Raw genomic sequence first — 15076 nt, 5'->3', positions numbered from 1 at the left:
TTAGGCCATTTATACAGTGAGTTGCACAAGGCCTGAATATGTTAGTTATGCCAATGCAGAAAACTGTATTAATAGAGTATATCTGCCGTGTTCAAATTACAGTGTATATGTTAATTCTTATTGTGGAGAGTAATTATTTTGATTATCATTATGAGTTGGTTTATATACAGTACCAATAAAATGGTTATCTTGTGTGACTATAATATTCTTTTTCATGCCACACATCATTTGAGGGAACATTAGTGTATTTGAACCAACTACTACTCAGTAAAAAAATGTTATGTATCTTGGTATGCTACATTTACGTTTGTGTATATTATTTTTTTCCTAATGGTTGATTTTCTCTGGATTGCCCATAATTAAAGATCAGGATTTTTGTTTACAAAATAGCTTGAATTGCTGCAAGTTGAGCCATGTGATGGAGGGGAACAGCTAGTGTAGAAAGCAAGCATTTATGAACTTGGACTGACACAAGTCCTATTCTTTTCATGGCTGTTAAGTGTCTGAAAAGTCCCTGAGTTGTGCTTAGTACCATCCGTACTGGCATTTTTGATGGAAATTATGACTTACATTTTTATGAATGAGAGACTATTTTTACAATTTTTTTTCTCCTTCAAGATTTGTTGTATTTTAGAGACTGTCCTGTTTGCTTTATAGCAAGCTCTTCTTGCTTTCCCTGTAAATTGGTACTATCTTTTTAAGAACAGCAAGTTAGATAATTGTGTTTCTCTCTGTGCACGTTGACTCATTCCTTAGTTATAAAGGGCACAACAGTTCTGATGGCAAGCTGTTGAAAAGCTACCTGGTGAGTCAGAGCAACTTCTAGATTAATTTTCACTCATGGTGAAGTAATGAAATTGCTTAGGAATTCAAGGCTGGAGGATGTGCATAGCAGAGTACTGTTTTGACAGTTAAATTGTGCTTTGTTGTAGTTTTTCAAAACTCCAGAATTACATGTGTGGAATTTCACAGAGGATGGACTTGGTCAAAATCAGATGTGCAAAGAAAGACCTCAAGCAGATACTCTGTCCAAACTTTAACTCTCTTTTCAGTGTTCCCAGAGAATGCCTCTATTCCAGTGTTATGCTGATAGTTGACATTTTTTTTTTTTGTATTTGTGTGTATGAATGCGTGTTTAAATTGAGGGGATTTAAACGTGTAAAAGCCCAAGTATTACTGATTTTCCCCCTCTCAGGTAATTTAGGTGCTTAATTGCATAAAATGAAATTGAGTTTTACATAAGAATATATGTATTTTTTTAGAAAGGAAAAAATGTGGCCATTAGCTGACTTTTATCTCTTGTTGTGTCTCAGCAGGGTTCAGTGTCTTTCATGATTTATTTTTTTAACGAATATGCTAATTCACATCTGCTACAGTTTGGATCTCGTGTTTGTGTTCTTTTCTTGCATTTGTAATAATTAATCTCTAACAATAACAGAGACAGAAAGTCTGCCTAGCCAGGACTTCCTAGGCTCTCTGCAGAGACTGAAGGATGTGCTGAGCGAGGTGGAGTGCAAGCAGCAGGCAATTGCAAGTGGGCTGAGCGACCCTAGTAAGGTTGAAAAAGCCTTGCAGCAGACAAAGGTAATCCTTACCTTTTTTTCCTACTTTGTGCCAAGAAGCCCCAAAGAATGTGTCAGGGCCAAGGAATGTCCCCCTTCATAGGAGCTTATTGCTTGAGTTGGGAGCTGGTGTGGCTGATCCAAGGCTGGCTGCATCATGGCTCCTGCAAGTGCTGGATGTGGCCTAGCTAGGTGTGGGATGCTTTCCTGGTGATCATGTGGACAGCAACTTCATCCAGCTTCATCCTACCAAGGCATTTTAAGAGGGTAACTGTACTCCAGTGGTCTCCAGATTGCCTTTAAAAGAGAAAAAGCGTTTGTGAGCAATAAGGGTATTCAGTGCAGTAGAAGTGGAATTTTTGTTTCCTATTAAGAACATACAGAGTATCTGAAAATCTGTGGATGGCAGTTACTTTACTGGCAGTTACCAGGGCTTAGTCAAGGAAGTAACCATGCATCTCCTGTACTGCTTTTTTTTTAATGCACAAAAAACTCAAAAAAAACTCAAATACTTCCCTTCCCCCAGCCCCCCAACACATACATACCTCAGTGTTTTTGTAGAATAATGCTGAATTCAGAAATGTATTTTCTTTTTCCTATGTGATGAAATAAGGAGGACTGCAGGTGACCCTGGAGGAGCTCTCAAATTCCAGTTACTGGGTGTGGGGAAGGCTGTTTATTTCTATCCTCTGTTTATCAGGGAGTAATCTTTTTTTGAGAACCCAAGGAACAAGGGAGTTTGATGTTTCTTCTGTATTGGTTAAGGCTGTCAGAGATGTTGTTGGTCCATACAGTGGCTGAATTGCAATGACTTTAGGCCTCTGGAGATTTGTCATTTCCTATTTGTCTCTGGATCCCTCTTTCCTGTTGTCTTCAGAGACTAATTAACTTGAGAAGACGCAGTATGTCAGTGTGGGATCTTTAGGGATTGTTACAGGAGATCAGAACAACATGTGAGTAACGCACTGCCTGTGGGCCTGGGATTGAGCAGCTCCCTCTTCTTCACCATGACAGGCACTGATAAATTTTTCAGGCATAGGCTTGAACAGGGGGTTGTCTCAGTCTGTGTCTCTGTGGCTTGTTGCACAAGGCTCTTGTTTTTAGAAGCATACATCCCTGTTCCCAATCTTACCACTGCATCATTAGCTATCCTTTTAGAGGAAATGGTACATTCTATTTTGTTTCTTCCTTGTGAAGAAAAGAAAGAATGAAAGCATAAGCACTTCGAAAAAGAGATTCTTCCTCAGTACAATGCATTAAAATGTATGTGCATGCATCCCACCTGTCTATATTAAATGTATATACTGTAAAGTTAAATTAATGGTAATGATTTCATTTTTCAGTTCTGAATTTTCTCTTAAATTTTAAGTAAAATTGCAAACGTGCTCAGTTTAACAGAGCAGTGGCATTTTTTATGTCTCACATTATATTGTAAACTATTGATCTTTCTTAATGTTAGTAAAATGGTTATTTCAGCTCATGTGACTACTTTCATCTACTTGTGCTTGCATGTGAATGTGTTACACCTGATAATGAAAGCAAACATGTATATTTTTTTCCCTCCTTCTCCTTGTAGACTGTTTGTGATACACTGGAAGCCCAGAAGCCCAGGATACATAAACTTGCTGAAGAAACAGAGGCTTTGGAAAAACGGTCTTCTGATAGATCAAAGGCCTACACGCAACAGTTCAGGCATGTCCAAGGACACTGGGACAAGTTAAGGCTCAAGGCTTCCAAAGATGTTAAACTACTGGAAGAAATTACATCCAAGTTGAGATTATTTGAGGTAAAATGAAAGGATTTTTTTTGTTATAACTCAATAGCTATAGAGGCCAGCCTTTCTTATACTCTTGCATTGAGATGATGCTGACTGAGAAGTGAAATGCTTGTGGATCAGGACAGAGCCTGAAAGCATATAATGTATTTGTGGAAGAGTAATGTGTGGTTTTTAACATGTCCAGTATATTTTTTAATCTTCTAATAACACCGTTTTGCACTTAAAATTAGTATTCATCTTCTGCCAGTACCAGAAGCAAAGATTGCACCAGAGGAGTATGTCAACTGTTTTGCTTGAAGGCCTGATCCCTCCAGGGGCTGAGTGCCCTCTGTTGTGGCTGATGTCAGATGCCTGACGCTTTATTAGGCTGACATTTAACATACCTGCTACAGAAAACCCGTTCCTTTAAGTTTGATTTCTGTCAACAATAATACATAATTAGTACAGCCTGTTAAAAAGCAAGTGAAGAAAATGTTTAGGTACACTGAGTTTTCCAGTTCCAACAGGGCAGGAGCTTTAATGAGTGCCCAATTACAGATGTATACATGTATACTGAAATCTGCATTAATGTGGTCGGGTAATTGAGTTGGATGATTTTGCACACAGAGTTGGACAATCTGTTGGTGATTATGGCTGGAAAAAGTAAAAACCTCAAAGCCTTTTTTTAAACCATAAATTTGGGGAAAAAGAAAAAAGTCATAGTAGGAGTAACATGTTCTAATTAAAATTAAAAGCAGAATGCAAACCCACACTCATGAAAAACTAGACATAGAAGAATGCTGGAGGGAGAAGCTTGCTCCTGCTCTTTAAGTATTATTCAGTAATAATTTCGTTGAGGACTTAAGATGCCTTTCATTTTACTACTAAGCTTTGTGAAGGGTAGCAATGAGGAAGAGCATAGCCGTCCAGTCTAGCCTAGTGAGGTTGTAATGAAAACCATGAACCAACCAACCATGGTAGGTGGAGTTGAAGCTTTTCAAAGTAAGTTTTTCTTTTTTTGTGGTAATTTTGTGTTATTGTTATGCTGTGTTACTTAAAGCATCAAAATAAAAGCCTCTTTTTTTAAAGACATGTTCAAGAATACATTTTCACACATACTTCTGAAACAACTGCTTTTAGTCTGTTTTATTTAGAATCCATCCTTCTGTAGCTATTTGCAGCAGCCTGAGGCTGAGGAGGAGCCACTGGTCAGTGGGATCTGCCTTGTGATCTGCCAAGATGATCTGGTTTGAACTGGATCCTAAAAGAAATGAACTTTTACAGGCTTATCCAGGCCCTTGTTGTTTTTTTATGAGCAAGCATTTTGTCCTTAATTTTTCTCCTGACTCTGAGATACACGTTTAGGTCAATGCCTTGTTCTCTTCCCTTTTTTTCTATTTAAGCTTATTAGATGTTTAGGATGATGGAATAAATATTTTACATGTGAGCATTTCTCAATCTCATATGTGCTTATCAGTTTTTCTCATCATATTATTGTATATTTTATGTTGTTGTGATTTATCTGTAGCTGCACTGAGCTAGACCTACTTATTTAGAAGTGTGTGTTTTCTTCCTTGTGGAGCAGACTTTGAATGAGTCAGTACTGGAGATGTGATACCAGAGACACAAAAGTAGCTTGATTTATAATGACTGGGTACTTGTTAGGAGAGGAGATGAAGTATCTGACTATAAAAGGGGGAGGGAGGAAAAATGGAATAAGTGGATGGCAATCCATGGCGAACATATGGTTACGTACAACTGTGCACAAGTATTTATGTTTAATGTTTCCTTTTTTCATAATTCTCTTCTAAAAATGAGAGGTTCTACAGCAGCACTCCTTATATTTATGTTTTTGAAAGGAAAATGTAAGTAGACAAATGAACATGGCTCAAAATGCCTTCGTTAGTCAGATGAACAAGGCAATGACAGATCTGTCTGTAGGACCTGCTTCACAGATGTCGCTTCTGCAACTTCTGGTGTGATAGAGGCTCCCCCAGGCTGACAGTGTGTGCATTGGTGACATGGTCTGTTTCTGTGCTTTATTGGTTTTGCTTTGGTATTCTCCATAATAGTCATGTGAAGGGAAAAGTAGACGAGTCTCCGTCCCTTGGTCAGTTACTACTTATATTTGCTAGAAAACTTCCGTATCTTTTATTCTGTCTCTAATACCATGTGATTTGTTTGCTGTGTTTTTGATTATTACCTTCAGTTCTTCTAAATCTACTGCATAGCTGTACATATTGTGGCTTTTTTTGGGAGTCCAAAAGGTGATATTCAGCACATTTGTTCTTCCTTGCCAGAATAAATTTTAGAAATCGATCCATCATTTTAATTCACCTCTAACAAATGGGAGCTCTTACCCATCCACGGCCTACGCTGGGTGTCTGAGAGTTGATAGTTATTTACCTGTGTAGCGCAGGAGCATTTACTTCATTGCACTTCTGTATATTTGGCTTCTGATTCAGCAAGTTATTTAAATATGTGTCTAACTTTGTGAGTAATCCCTTTTAATTCATTTTAGCTACTTATTATCTTTAGCTAGCTATGCATGTCTTTCTGTAAGCAAGCTAAATTAAGTGTAAGCTGAAATGCCTTGTCAAATGTCAACTTCTTATAATTGTGTGTATATATATAGGTATATATATTTTTAAACTGTGGTTCCCTGTTAGAGCCTCCTGGGGTCTGATTTTGGAAAATCCTCGGGCCAATGAACTGTGCAGAATTCCTTCAGAAAGGAAGAGGCTTGAGGAAAGTGTCATGACTCTGACCTCTAATGATAGCATTGTCCTAAATTTAAACAGGATCTTAGTTTAATGGGTTTTCATTAGTTCTGACTTCATTTTTTTAAAGCAGTTTATAATGTATTATCTTGAAAGACAACTGTGTGTTTTCTTTCTTGGTGATGTGTAGAATAGAAGATAATGCTGATAAATTTTACTTGGTTTCTCCATTAACAGTGCTCTGTTGTGATAGATGAGTCAAAATAGAAAGATACCATCTATTAAAAAAAAAGCAACAAAACTTTTGTTTAAAAAAAGTTCAACTATATTATTGAAAATGGGGATCATATAACATAGTTGAATCAGGACAAGAAAAATCTCTTCTTGAAGTTAGTAGTGGTTTTGTTTGTAAGGGTGATAGTGAACATTCACAATTGTGTGGGAAGGTGATGGCAACCCTCCTATCCCGCATCACCCAGAATATAAGGCAATTGCTAAATTTTCGGTCAGGTGACTGCAATTCTTTATTTATATATTTATTTCTGTGCCTTGCTTTATTGAGTACCTACAGTAGCTACTATTGGCCCCAGCAGTTAGAATTTTTCTGTGTTTAGTCTAATCCTGTGCAGCATTTCCTTTTTATGCCTATGTTTCTCTTCAAGGCTTTCCTTGCAGAGCTTCTACCTCTCAAGTATGTTTGCTTTTACACTCTCCTCATCTTCTCACATAAATACCTATAGGAGCCATATTTCTTCATTGGAGTGCAGCAAACCCTTCAAAAGAGTGTGGTGAAAGTGGCTGTATGTAAATTATTGTGTGAAGAAGATAATTTCTATTGTTCCACCAAGTCTTTCATGTGAAGCGTAGCCACATACTTTTTGAAGCCACGCTTGTCTTCTTACTTTATCCAGCATTTCTGTGTGATATCCAGGATGAGTACAGTGCCAATTAAACCATAAGTGCAAGAGTATCACTATTGGGAATTAAGTTTTCACCCAAAGTTAAGAATGGAGAAATTGAAGGAAGAAAATAATAGAAGTGGTGTGATGCAAAATGAATGGAATGCTTACACTTTCTGGAACATTCTTTTAACACTGATTAAAGCAGTTAAAACACAACTGCCATACACTCACAGCATTATCTTTGCTACTATGTTTGATTTAGACTAATTCAAAAGTTGTTCAGAAGTGGATGGATGGTGTGAAAGGCTTCTTACTGACGGAAAAGGCTTCCCAAGGAGATGCTGAAGGACTTCAAAGACAGCTTGACCAGTGCACAGTGAGTTTTGTTTTCCTAAGGAATCTTTTGAAATCATATGTTTACCATCTCTTTATTGTTTTGCTACTATTATTGCCCATGATGTATTACATAAAGTCTGCCAGAATTGTCTTGTCTATCTTCAGAACCAAGTTTTACGTGCTTCCTTATGTGTATAGCCATAATGCTCTGTACATTTCAGAGGTCTTCACTATATCCACAATTTACATTAACTCTTCTGTAAGGGTGTTTAATTTTTTTCTCAGTTTTTTGATACACAGTTTGAATCTATCAGTGAAAAGTTCTTTCTGCATAAAACTTCAAGGATATTTAAAAATAATAAACTAACATGTATGATTAAACTTGTGTGGTTTAGGAGTTGTACATGCCTTGCAAGAAAGATTCCATCCTATCTGGTGCCACATAATGATCAAAGTTAGGTAGAATGTCAACTGACAGTAACTGATTGCAGTGTAACCTCAAATGTGCATATGAGAATATGCATCTGAGGTATGCTAGAAACATCAGGGTATTTGAAATATATCATCTTGAAAGTTGACTTGTTCTAGTGTTGACATCTTATGTGCAAGAATGTTTGTACTGTGTATGGCAAGCTGTATTTCTAGTTGCACAGCTCTGATGTTTTAGGCCACTGCAGGATTGTTCTAAACAGTCTAGTACAGAAAACATCACTTTTTTTTTTTTTTTCTTAAATAAAGTTTCTCTGAAGTAATTTAAATTTACATTGGCACTTTATAAATTTATTTTCTGTTTTCTATGTGTGTTTAGATTTTTGTTAATGAAATGGAGAAGATTGAGCCTTCACTGAAAGAGATGAAAGAACTAGAGTCAGCTTTAAGAAGTCAGTCTATTGCAGGCATAAATACTTGGGCAAAATCTAGGCTAGTAGACTGCCAGACACAATGGGAGAAACTGAGCAAGCAGGTGAGTTCTCCATATGTTGCTGGTGCTTGTTACTGCATCTGTTCATTTGCATGACACTGGGAGAATGGTGAAGAGATGAAGCAGTGAAACAGTTTCATAGAATTATACAACTAATAGCTTGGCTTGAAGAGTCCCCAAGGATCATCACATTTGAATTCACCTGCTATAGGCAGAGTTCCCAGCTGTTAGATCAAGTACTTAAATAGACTGCCCAGGGCCCCATCTGACCTGGCCTTAAACGCCTCCTGGGATGGGGGCATCCACAGCCTTTCTGGACAACCTGTTCCAGCACCTCACTATTCTTTCAGTAGAAAACTTCCTTGTGACATCTCATCTAAATCTCCCTGTAGTTTAAAACCATTTCCCCTTGTCCTATCACTATCTACCTGTATAAAAAGTTGATTTCCCTCACACTTATAAATGCCCTTTAAACATTGAAAGGCTGCAGTGAAGTCTCCCCACAGCCTTCACTTTTCCAGGCTGAACAAGCTGAATTCGTTCAGCCTGTCTTCCCAGGAGATGTGCTCCAGCTCTTGGATCATCTTCATGGCCCTTCTCTGACTCTTGGCAGTGTATTTTTGACTCTTCAACAAATACACTTTACTTGTTGTGCTATCAAAATGGCTCAAATTCAACTTGGCACAGTAAATCCTTCACAAGTGCAAATACGTTAGGGAATCCTTATGCAGCAGGGGTTTTGTTTAAATATGTGCATTTCTAGGTATTTGAAAAGTTCACTGTGTTCCTTTCAGTTTAATTATTTATATAAAAAATGAAACATTTACTTTGCTTCATACTGCTTTTCTTTTTCTCAGGAAAAAAAAATAAAAATCTGACTACCTAATTTTGCCTCTAAAATTTGAAATATTATTCTGACTCTGAGTAATTTCAGCCTCCTTCCAGGCAGCTTTAAAAAAAGAAATGGCTATAAATGGACTGCCACTGCCAGTTTGGAGTATGTGGATGTTTCATTTGGGTGGAAGCTTTCTGCTTGCTGTAGAAACATTTTACTTTTCATCACAGTGTCTGAGAAGGAAAGCTTTGCTGTTGATGAACCTTGAACCTTTATCCAGTTTGCCTGGGCTGTCGAGAGGTCTGAGGCCTGATGGTGTTTAAGTGTTCTGTATAGGATGTACCTAACTATGTGATATCTGTGATCAGAAGAGTGTTTTCTTCACCTTTTGTCATTCCCATCTCCATTACACTCCATTACACTCTCCCATCTCCCCTTCCCTGCATATGACATTGTGTCATTAGTGATAGGACCAGAGGGAATGGTTTCAAGCTACGGCAGGGGAGATTCAGGCTGGACATTAGGAAATATTACTTCTCAGAAAGGGTGGTCAGGCACTGGAATGAACTGCCCAGGGAGGTGGTGGAGTTGCCGACCCTGGGGGTGTTCAAGGAAAGACTGGATGTTGTGTTGAGGGACATGGTATAGTGGGAGCAATTGGTAATAGGTGAACAGTTGGACTGGATCATTTTTTAGGTCTTTTCCAACCCTGGTGATTCTATGATTCTATGACTGTTTTCCTAGGAACTGCCAGCAGTTTACATGCAATGAGGACAACAATCTATTTCCTCTTTCCTTTTCTTACCCCTAGATTTTGTTGATCTGCTGAAAGTGATATGAATTGGGGGAAGAAGGGGTTGGGCAGCTAATTTTAATTTTGCTAATAAAAACGGCTTGAAAAATGCTTTGGTAGAAAATGTTTAACAGAAACCTGTGTTTTTTCACATACACAAGGACATTTATGTACCAAACCTGCTGTTTCTTTTTTCACCTTGAATTCTAGATCATTAGTCAGAAAAATCGCCTGTCTGAAAGTCAGGAAAAAGCTGTAAATCTGAAGAAGGATTTGGCAGAGATGCAAGAATGGATGACCCAAGCTGAAGAAGAATATTTGGAGAAGGATTTTGAATACAAGTCCCCTGAAGAGTTAGAGAATGCTGTGGAGGAAATGAAGGTCAGGCATATCAGGTCATTGTAGAGACCTGATTAAAGGGAAACAAAACTTAATGGTTTCTAGGGTCTGATCTTCTGTGAAATTATTATCTGTATGTAAAGGAGCTCAGGTACTGACAAGATTAGTGCTGTTTTTCATCTTTTCTTCATGGAAATTTTTGTTTTAAATCATAAACTATAAATGCAGATGTTGTATTTGGCCAAGAGGCATAGGGATTTTATAATGAGTAGTAGCACACAGAGCCTTCTAAGCCAGGAAGGCTTGTGATGCATTAAATCCTGAGAATATGGTATGTCATTATAGGAGAATAAACTAGAGGAAGATGACATGATATTCTGTCAGTCTAAGTTAGCTGTTATAAAACCATATTCTTCTGCTTCCAGCTGCTAGATTTCAATTTCTTGTCCCATGCTATAGTAACTCTGCATTTAGAAAAACAGTTCTAAACAGCTTCGTAATGAAGGTTTTCTTGTGTTCCTCATCTGTTGCAAATAGTGGTGCCGATCCCTCTAATTTAGGAACTACTGACAAAGAAGTGAAGGATTTTTTTTTTGCCTCAATATAAATTATCAGCTGCATAGGTAGTTTTCTTGGATTGTATGTACAGAGCAAACAGTAATTCTCTCTGTTTTTAAACAATTCAGTGGGAGTTCAGGTGTGTCTAGACAAATATTTTGACTTATTCATTATATAGTTACCCTGAGTAGAAAATAAAGGTTTCTTTCTGCTCCTTACAAGTGCTCTGAAAATCTATTTGTAGATCTGTTATTTTTTTTTTTTTAAGGGGTTTCTGAAGCAGTTTTTGACAATTGTTTTAATATATTTGTGTCCTTTGAAGCCATTTGATATTTCAAAGTCTGACAGCCTGCTGAAAACATGCCAGGAAAATAAACCCAACACTTTATTTTAATTGGGAAATCTGAGAGATTTGGCACAGTTAACCTCCATCAAATATAGATTATATTCTGTGCTTTTTAATATGGCAGATGTGTCAGTGAGCCTGTGAATTTTTACTTTAACAATTGTGTATCCTACTATATGTGCATCAATAGTGTTTTGCTGGGACTGCCTCTAGTACTGGGGAAGAGCACTCTGTGTATTTGACCCAGGAGCATTTTTTTTTTTACGTAACATTTTGAAGATCTCTTTAGCTTGCCTAATTCTTCTCTTATTTGAATGGAGCTTCCACTAATTTGAGGAAGTAAATTTTAAGAGCTGTGAGGTAGGTTGCGATAATCATAAAGTCGAATATTACAGATCTCTATCCTTTGCCCTTTCATTAACTAGACTTTCTTTTTTGATTGCCTTACATCTAGAACAATATGTCCAACAATAATGCTGTCATGTACTAAATTCTCCCATAAACTACAGTGCCTTATATATCAGAGGTACTTCAACTTCATAAAACTGTCCTTGAAATCTGAAAAGAAAGAGCTAAGGAAAATTTCTGTTTCTGAATCCTTCTAGTTGTTTTCATGTCGTCCAGTCCAAGTCTGTCTCTTACCTTTCAGTTGTCCTGCTTCCTAAATTCTGATTAGAGCAAAATTCAATAGCTAATAATATGATCTTTCTAGCCATATTTTGTTGTGCTCAGACTTGAGAATATTTTGGCATCTATGCTTGTGGTGTTAAACTGCTGATGGTTGTTTTGAGTGGTTAACAGCTGAATGCATGGCAGTTTAATTGCATAATATGTTCTTTTCGGGCAGAGAGCAAAGGAGGATGTGCTACAGAAGGAGGTGCGAGTGAAAATTCTCAAGGACAACATCAAGATGTTGGCCACTAAAGTGCCATCTGGAGGTCAGGAGCTGGCAACTGAGCTGAATGTTGTGTTGGAGAACTACCAGCTACTGTGTAATCGGATCCGGGGGAAATGCCACACTTTAGAGGTAAGACTAGCAGATCTCAAGCAAAACTCAGGTAGCTGACATGAAGAATGGAGAAGGATGCTAAAAATGTCTGTGCCAGAAACTTTGACACTGCATTTTGCAGTGGTGCCTTTCCAAGATTTTTCTCTTGAGACAAGGTCTTTCGAATGCATGAGAATCCACCTGAATTTGCTTTTAAGATCTGTTCCATAATCAACACTGGTACAGATGAGTAATGTCTCAGAGCTTTGTTATCTATCCATGTTTCTTCAGAAACAACAGAAACTTCTCAATAATTAGAACAGGTTGTTCATGGTTTGTGGACGTCCTACATTTCAGGAGGAGTGGGTGGATTTTTGTTTCATTCTTAAATTGGTACAAGTATCTGGATGTCTGATATTTTTAGCATGAGTTTAGAGACTTTTGTATATGTTTTGCATATTTATTTTTGTCATGCTTCTATAGTAGCAAGTTTTACTATAGAAGTAAGTATTTACTATAGAATGCTCAATTTGAACGTGTTCAACTTGTCTTTTTTTGGGAGATATCTATGAAATATAATTTCTTCAATCCTGTGTCTGACCTTCTAGGCTAATTTCAATTTTTCTGTTGCTTCCAGGAGGTGTGGTCCTGTTGGATTGAGCTGCTTCAATATCTTGATTTAGAAACAGCTTGGCTAAACACTCTAGAAGAAAGAATACAAATGACAGAAAACCTTTCTGATAAGTTGGATGTTGTCAACGAGGCTCTTGAGGTATTGTTGTCATTCTGTTGTACTGGCGAGTTTAAAGGTAGACACATTTGAAAGAACAACAGTTCTGCTCTTTAGTAGGATACTGAACTGTGTGTTGAGTATTCTGATTCTTCCCTTTAACATAGCACTCTGAATTTGGAATGTGTATTGTAAGACCAATACCCTCCACCCCTCCAAAAATATGTATTTTATTGTTTATAACAATTGTACCAATTTTGATACCATGCAGAGATGAAACACTTTGCTCTCTTATCATCTGTAAATTAATTCCTTCCACCACTATTGTGTGAAATGTTGATGAATAGGTGAGAAGTGCTGTGAAGTTTGGTTACATAAGACAAAACAACTGCTATATTTGCCTTGTGCCACTATGGATTAAGTGATAATTTATTCATACTTCTTTACACTTTTTGTCTTGAGTGTACTGTAAACGTTGCATGTGGCCAGATTTGATTTCTACCTCTGCAAGTTCAGAAATATTCAATGCATTGACTTTTTCTGCTGATTAGTCTCTGGAATCAGTCCTGCGTCATCCAGCTGATAATCGAACCCAGATTCGGGAACTTGGGCAGACACTGATTGATGGAGGGATTCTTGATGATATCATCAGTGAGAAATTGGAGGCTTTCAATGCCCGCTATGAGGAATTGAGTCATTTGGTAAGAATCTAGGGGCTCCGTTTGTCAACTCAGTGGGCTGAAATCATGGATGGAGGGCTTCAACACAGGAAGCTAGGAAGAAGTTTCATAATGTTAGCTGCTTTCAATTTGGAATAATACCCTAGGAGCAGAATACAGTTTTTCACCTGTTACCAGTCATGCTCTGTCTTGCGCATTTTTCCCCCAACCCTCTCTATATTTTTCTAGATAACTTTAATTTAAAAGAAAAAAAGAAAAAAAAAAGTCAACGATGATCTTAGGAGGGGCAAGTTCAATAAAGTTCAATAACTGACGTTAATGTTTCCTTCCTACTGCCATAGATATTGGTATACTACTCACTAACTATAAAAATGAAGTACGTGAATAAGAGACATTTTCACTCTTTGAAAGTGTGAGGAAGAAGTTACCGCATAATAAGGGAACAAGTTCAAAAGCATTTTCTCCATCTGTTACCTTGCCCCTTTTCTCTTCTGTTGCTTGTTTCGTCTATTCTAGGTTTACTAGATAGAAGAGAATTAGCTGTATTTCAACTCAACATTTGTTGAGTATTGTGGTAGGTTGTTGTTTTTTTTTTCCCTGCTACTATTGAAGTATAGTCACCGAGAGAATTTGGGTTCATCCTCCTTGCAGTGAGCAACATGAATGCATTTGCATAAGCTAGGGGTGTTACAAGCTGTCAATGTTAGCATTTACTACTATTTTTGCCCTTATAGCTTTCATACGGTAGTGAAATGCTATCAGCTTTTATATCTGCAGTGCTGATGTGCGGGGTTGTTAATAACTTTCTATCTCGGCGTGTGTGTGTGTGCTGGTAATGGGGATTTTGTGCTCCCATGGAGAAGGGATCAAATGAACTTAGAAGTTTTGCTACCTAGGGGGGGTCAGTGGAAGGAAATGTGAACCTCCATTTTCACACTTTAACAGGAGGACGTTATTTGTTGTTTTGAAGGAAAATGTTCAGTTTTGTGCATGAAACAACACTAAGATACAGCATTTCGTGATGTCCCTGATTCCCAGTGAATCAGTAGTTTTTGAAATGCCTGTTTTTGACAGCCTACTTTCCTCCTGAAGTGACAGGAGGGACTTGTTTGCAATGTCTTGTATCAAGCAGAAATATTTGTCAGTTAATGATATCAATCACGTAGATTTTAAAAATGTTATTTAAGAGGACAGTTCTCTTGGTGTAGGAATTTGGAGTTTTTTCTGCCTTGCTTTGAGAAAGATTAGTATAATTCCTACAGAACAAATACTCTCTCATGTTCTACCTTTCTTTCTTGTTAAGGCTGTGAACCGACAGATCGCCTTGGAACAGCAGCTTCAGACCATGCGAGAAACTGACCACATGCTGCAGGTCTTGCAGGAAAACTTAGCGGAGCTGGATAGACAGCTGACATCTTACCTGACTGATAGAGTAGATGCCTTTCAGTTGCCACAGGAGGCCCAGGTATTCTAATATAGCTTTCAATACTGATCAGTTTGATTTATCTGGTGATAGCATTCAGTGTAGCCTTACTAACTCACGCAGGTTTAATTTCACTCCTGCACTGATATTCTTATTGACAGGTTTTGTGGTCTAGATTGCTTTCCT

At 37.7% G+C, this 15076-nt stretch overlaps 1 protein-coding gene across 2 annotated transcripts in view; it reads left to right on the top strand.

Moving 5' to 3' along the window:
- Positions 1–15076, top strand: part of UTRN (utrophin) — a 340380-nt gene that overhangs the window by 95409 nt on the left and 229895 nt on the right. For both annotated transcript variants that reach the window (XM_072330886.1, XM_072330885.1), the window contains 9 exons: positions 1439–1584; positions 3139–3348; positions 7203–7316; positions 8085–8240; positions 10037–10207; positions 11917–12096; positions 12695–12829; positions 13339–13488; positions 14771–14932. In XM_072330886.1, the coding sequence (XP_072186987.1) occupies positions 1439–1584; positions 3139–3348; positions 7203–7316; positions 8085–8240; positions 10037–10207; positions 11917–12096; positions 12695–12829; positions 13339–13488; positions 14771–14932 (1424 nt within the window). The remainder of the gene's footprint in view (positions 1–1438; positions 1585–3138; positions 3349–7202; positions 7317–8084; positions 8241–10036; positions 10208–11916; positions 12097–12694; positions 12830–13338; positions 13489–14770; positions 14933–15076) is intronic.

The sequence above is a fragment of the Excalfactoria chinensis genome, chromosome 3 (assembly GCF_039878825.1).
Source record: "Excalfactoria chinensis isolate bCotChi1 chromosome 3, bCotChi1.hap2, whole genome shotgun sequence".
NCBI classification, from domain to species: domain Eukaryota; kingdom Metazoa; phylum Chordata; class Aves; order Galliformes; family Phasianidae; genus Excalfactoria; species Excalfactoria chinensis.
Note: the sequence above shows the minus strand (reverse complement) of the source record. Positions and strands in the feature narration are given on the sequence as shown.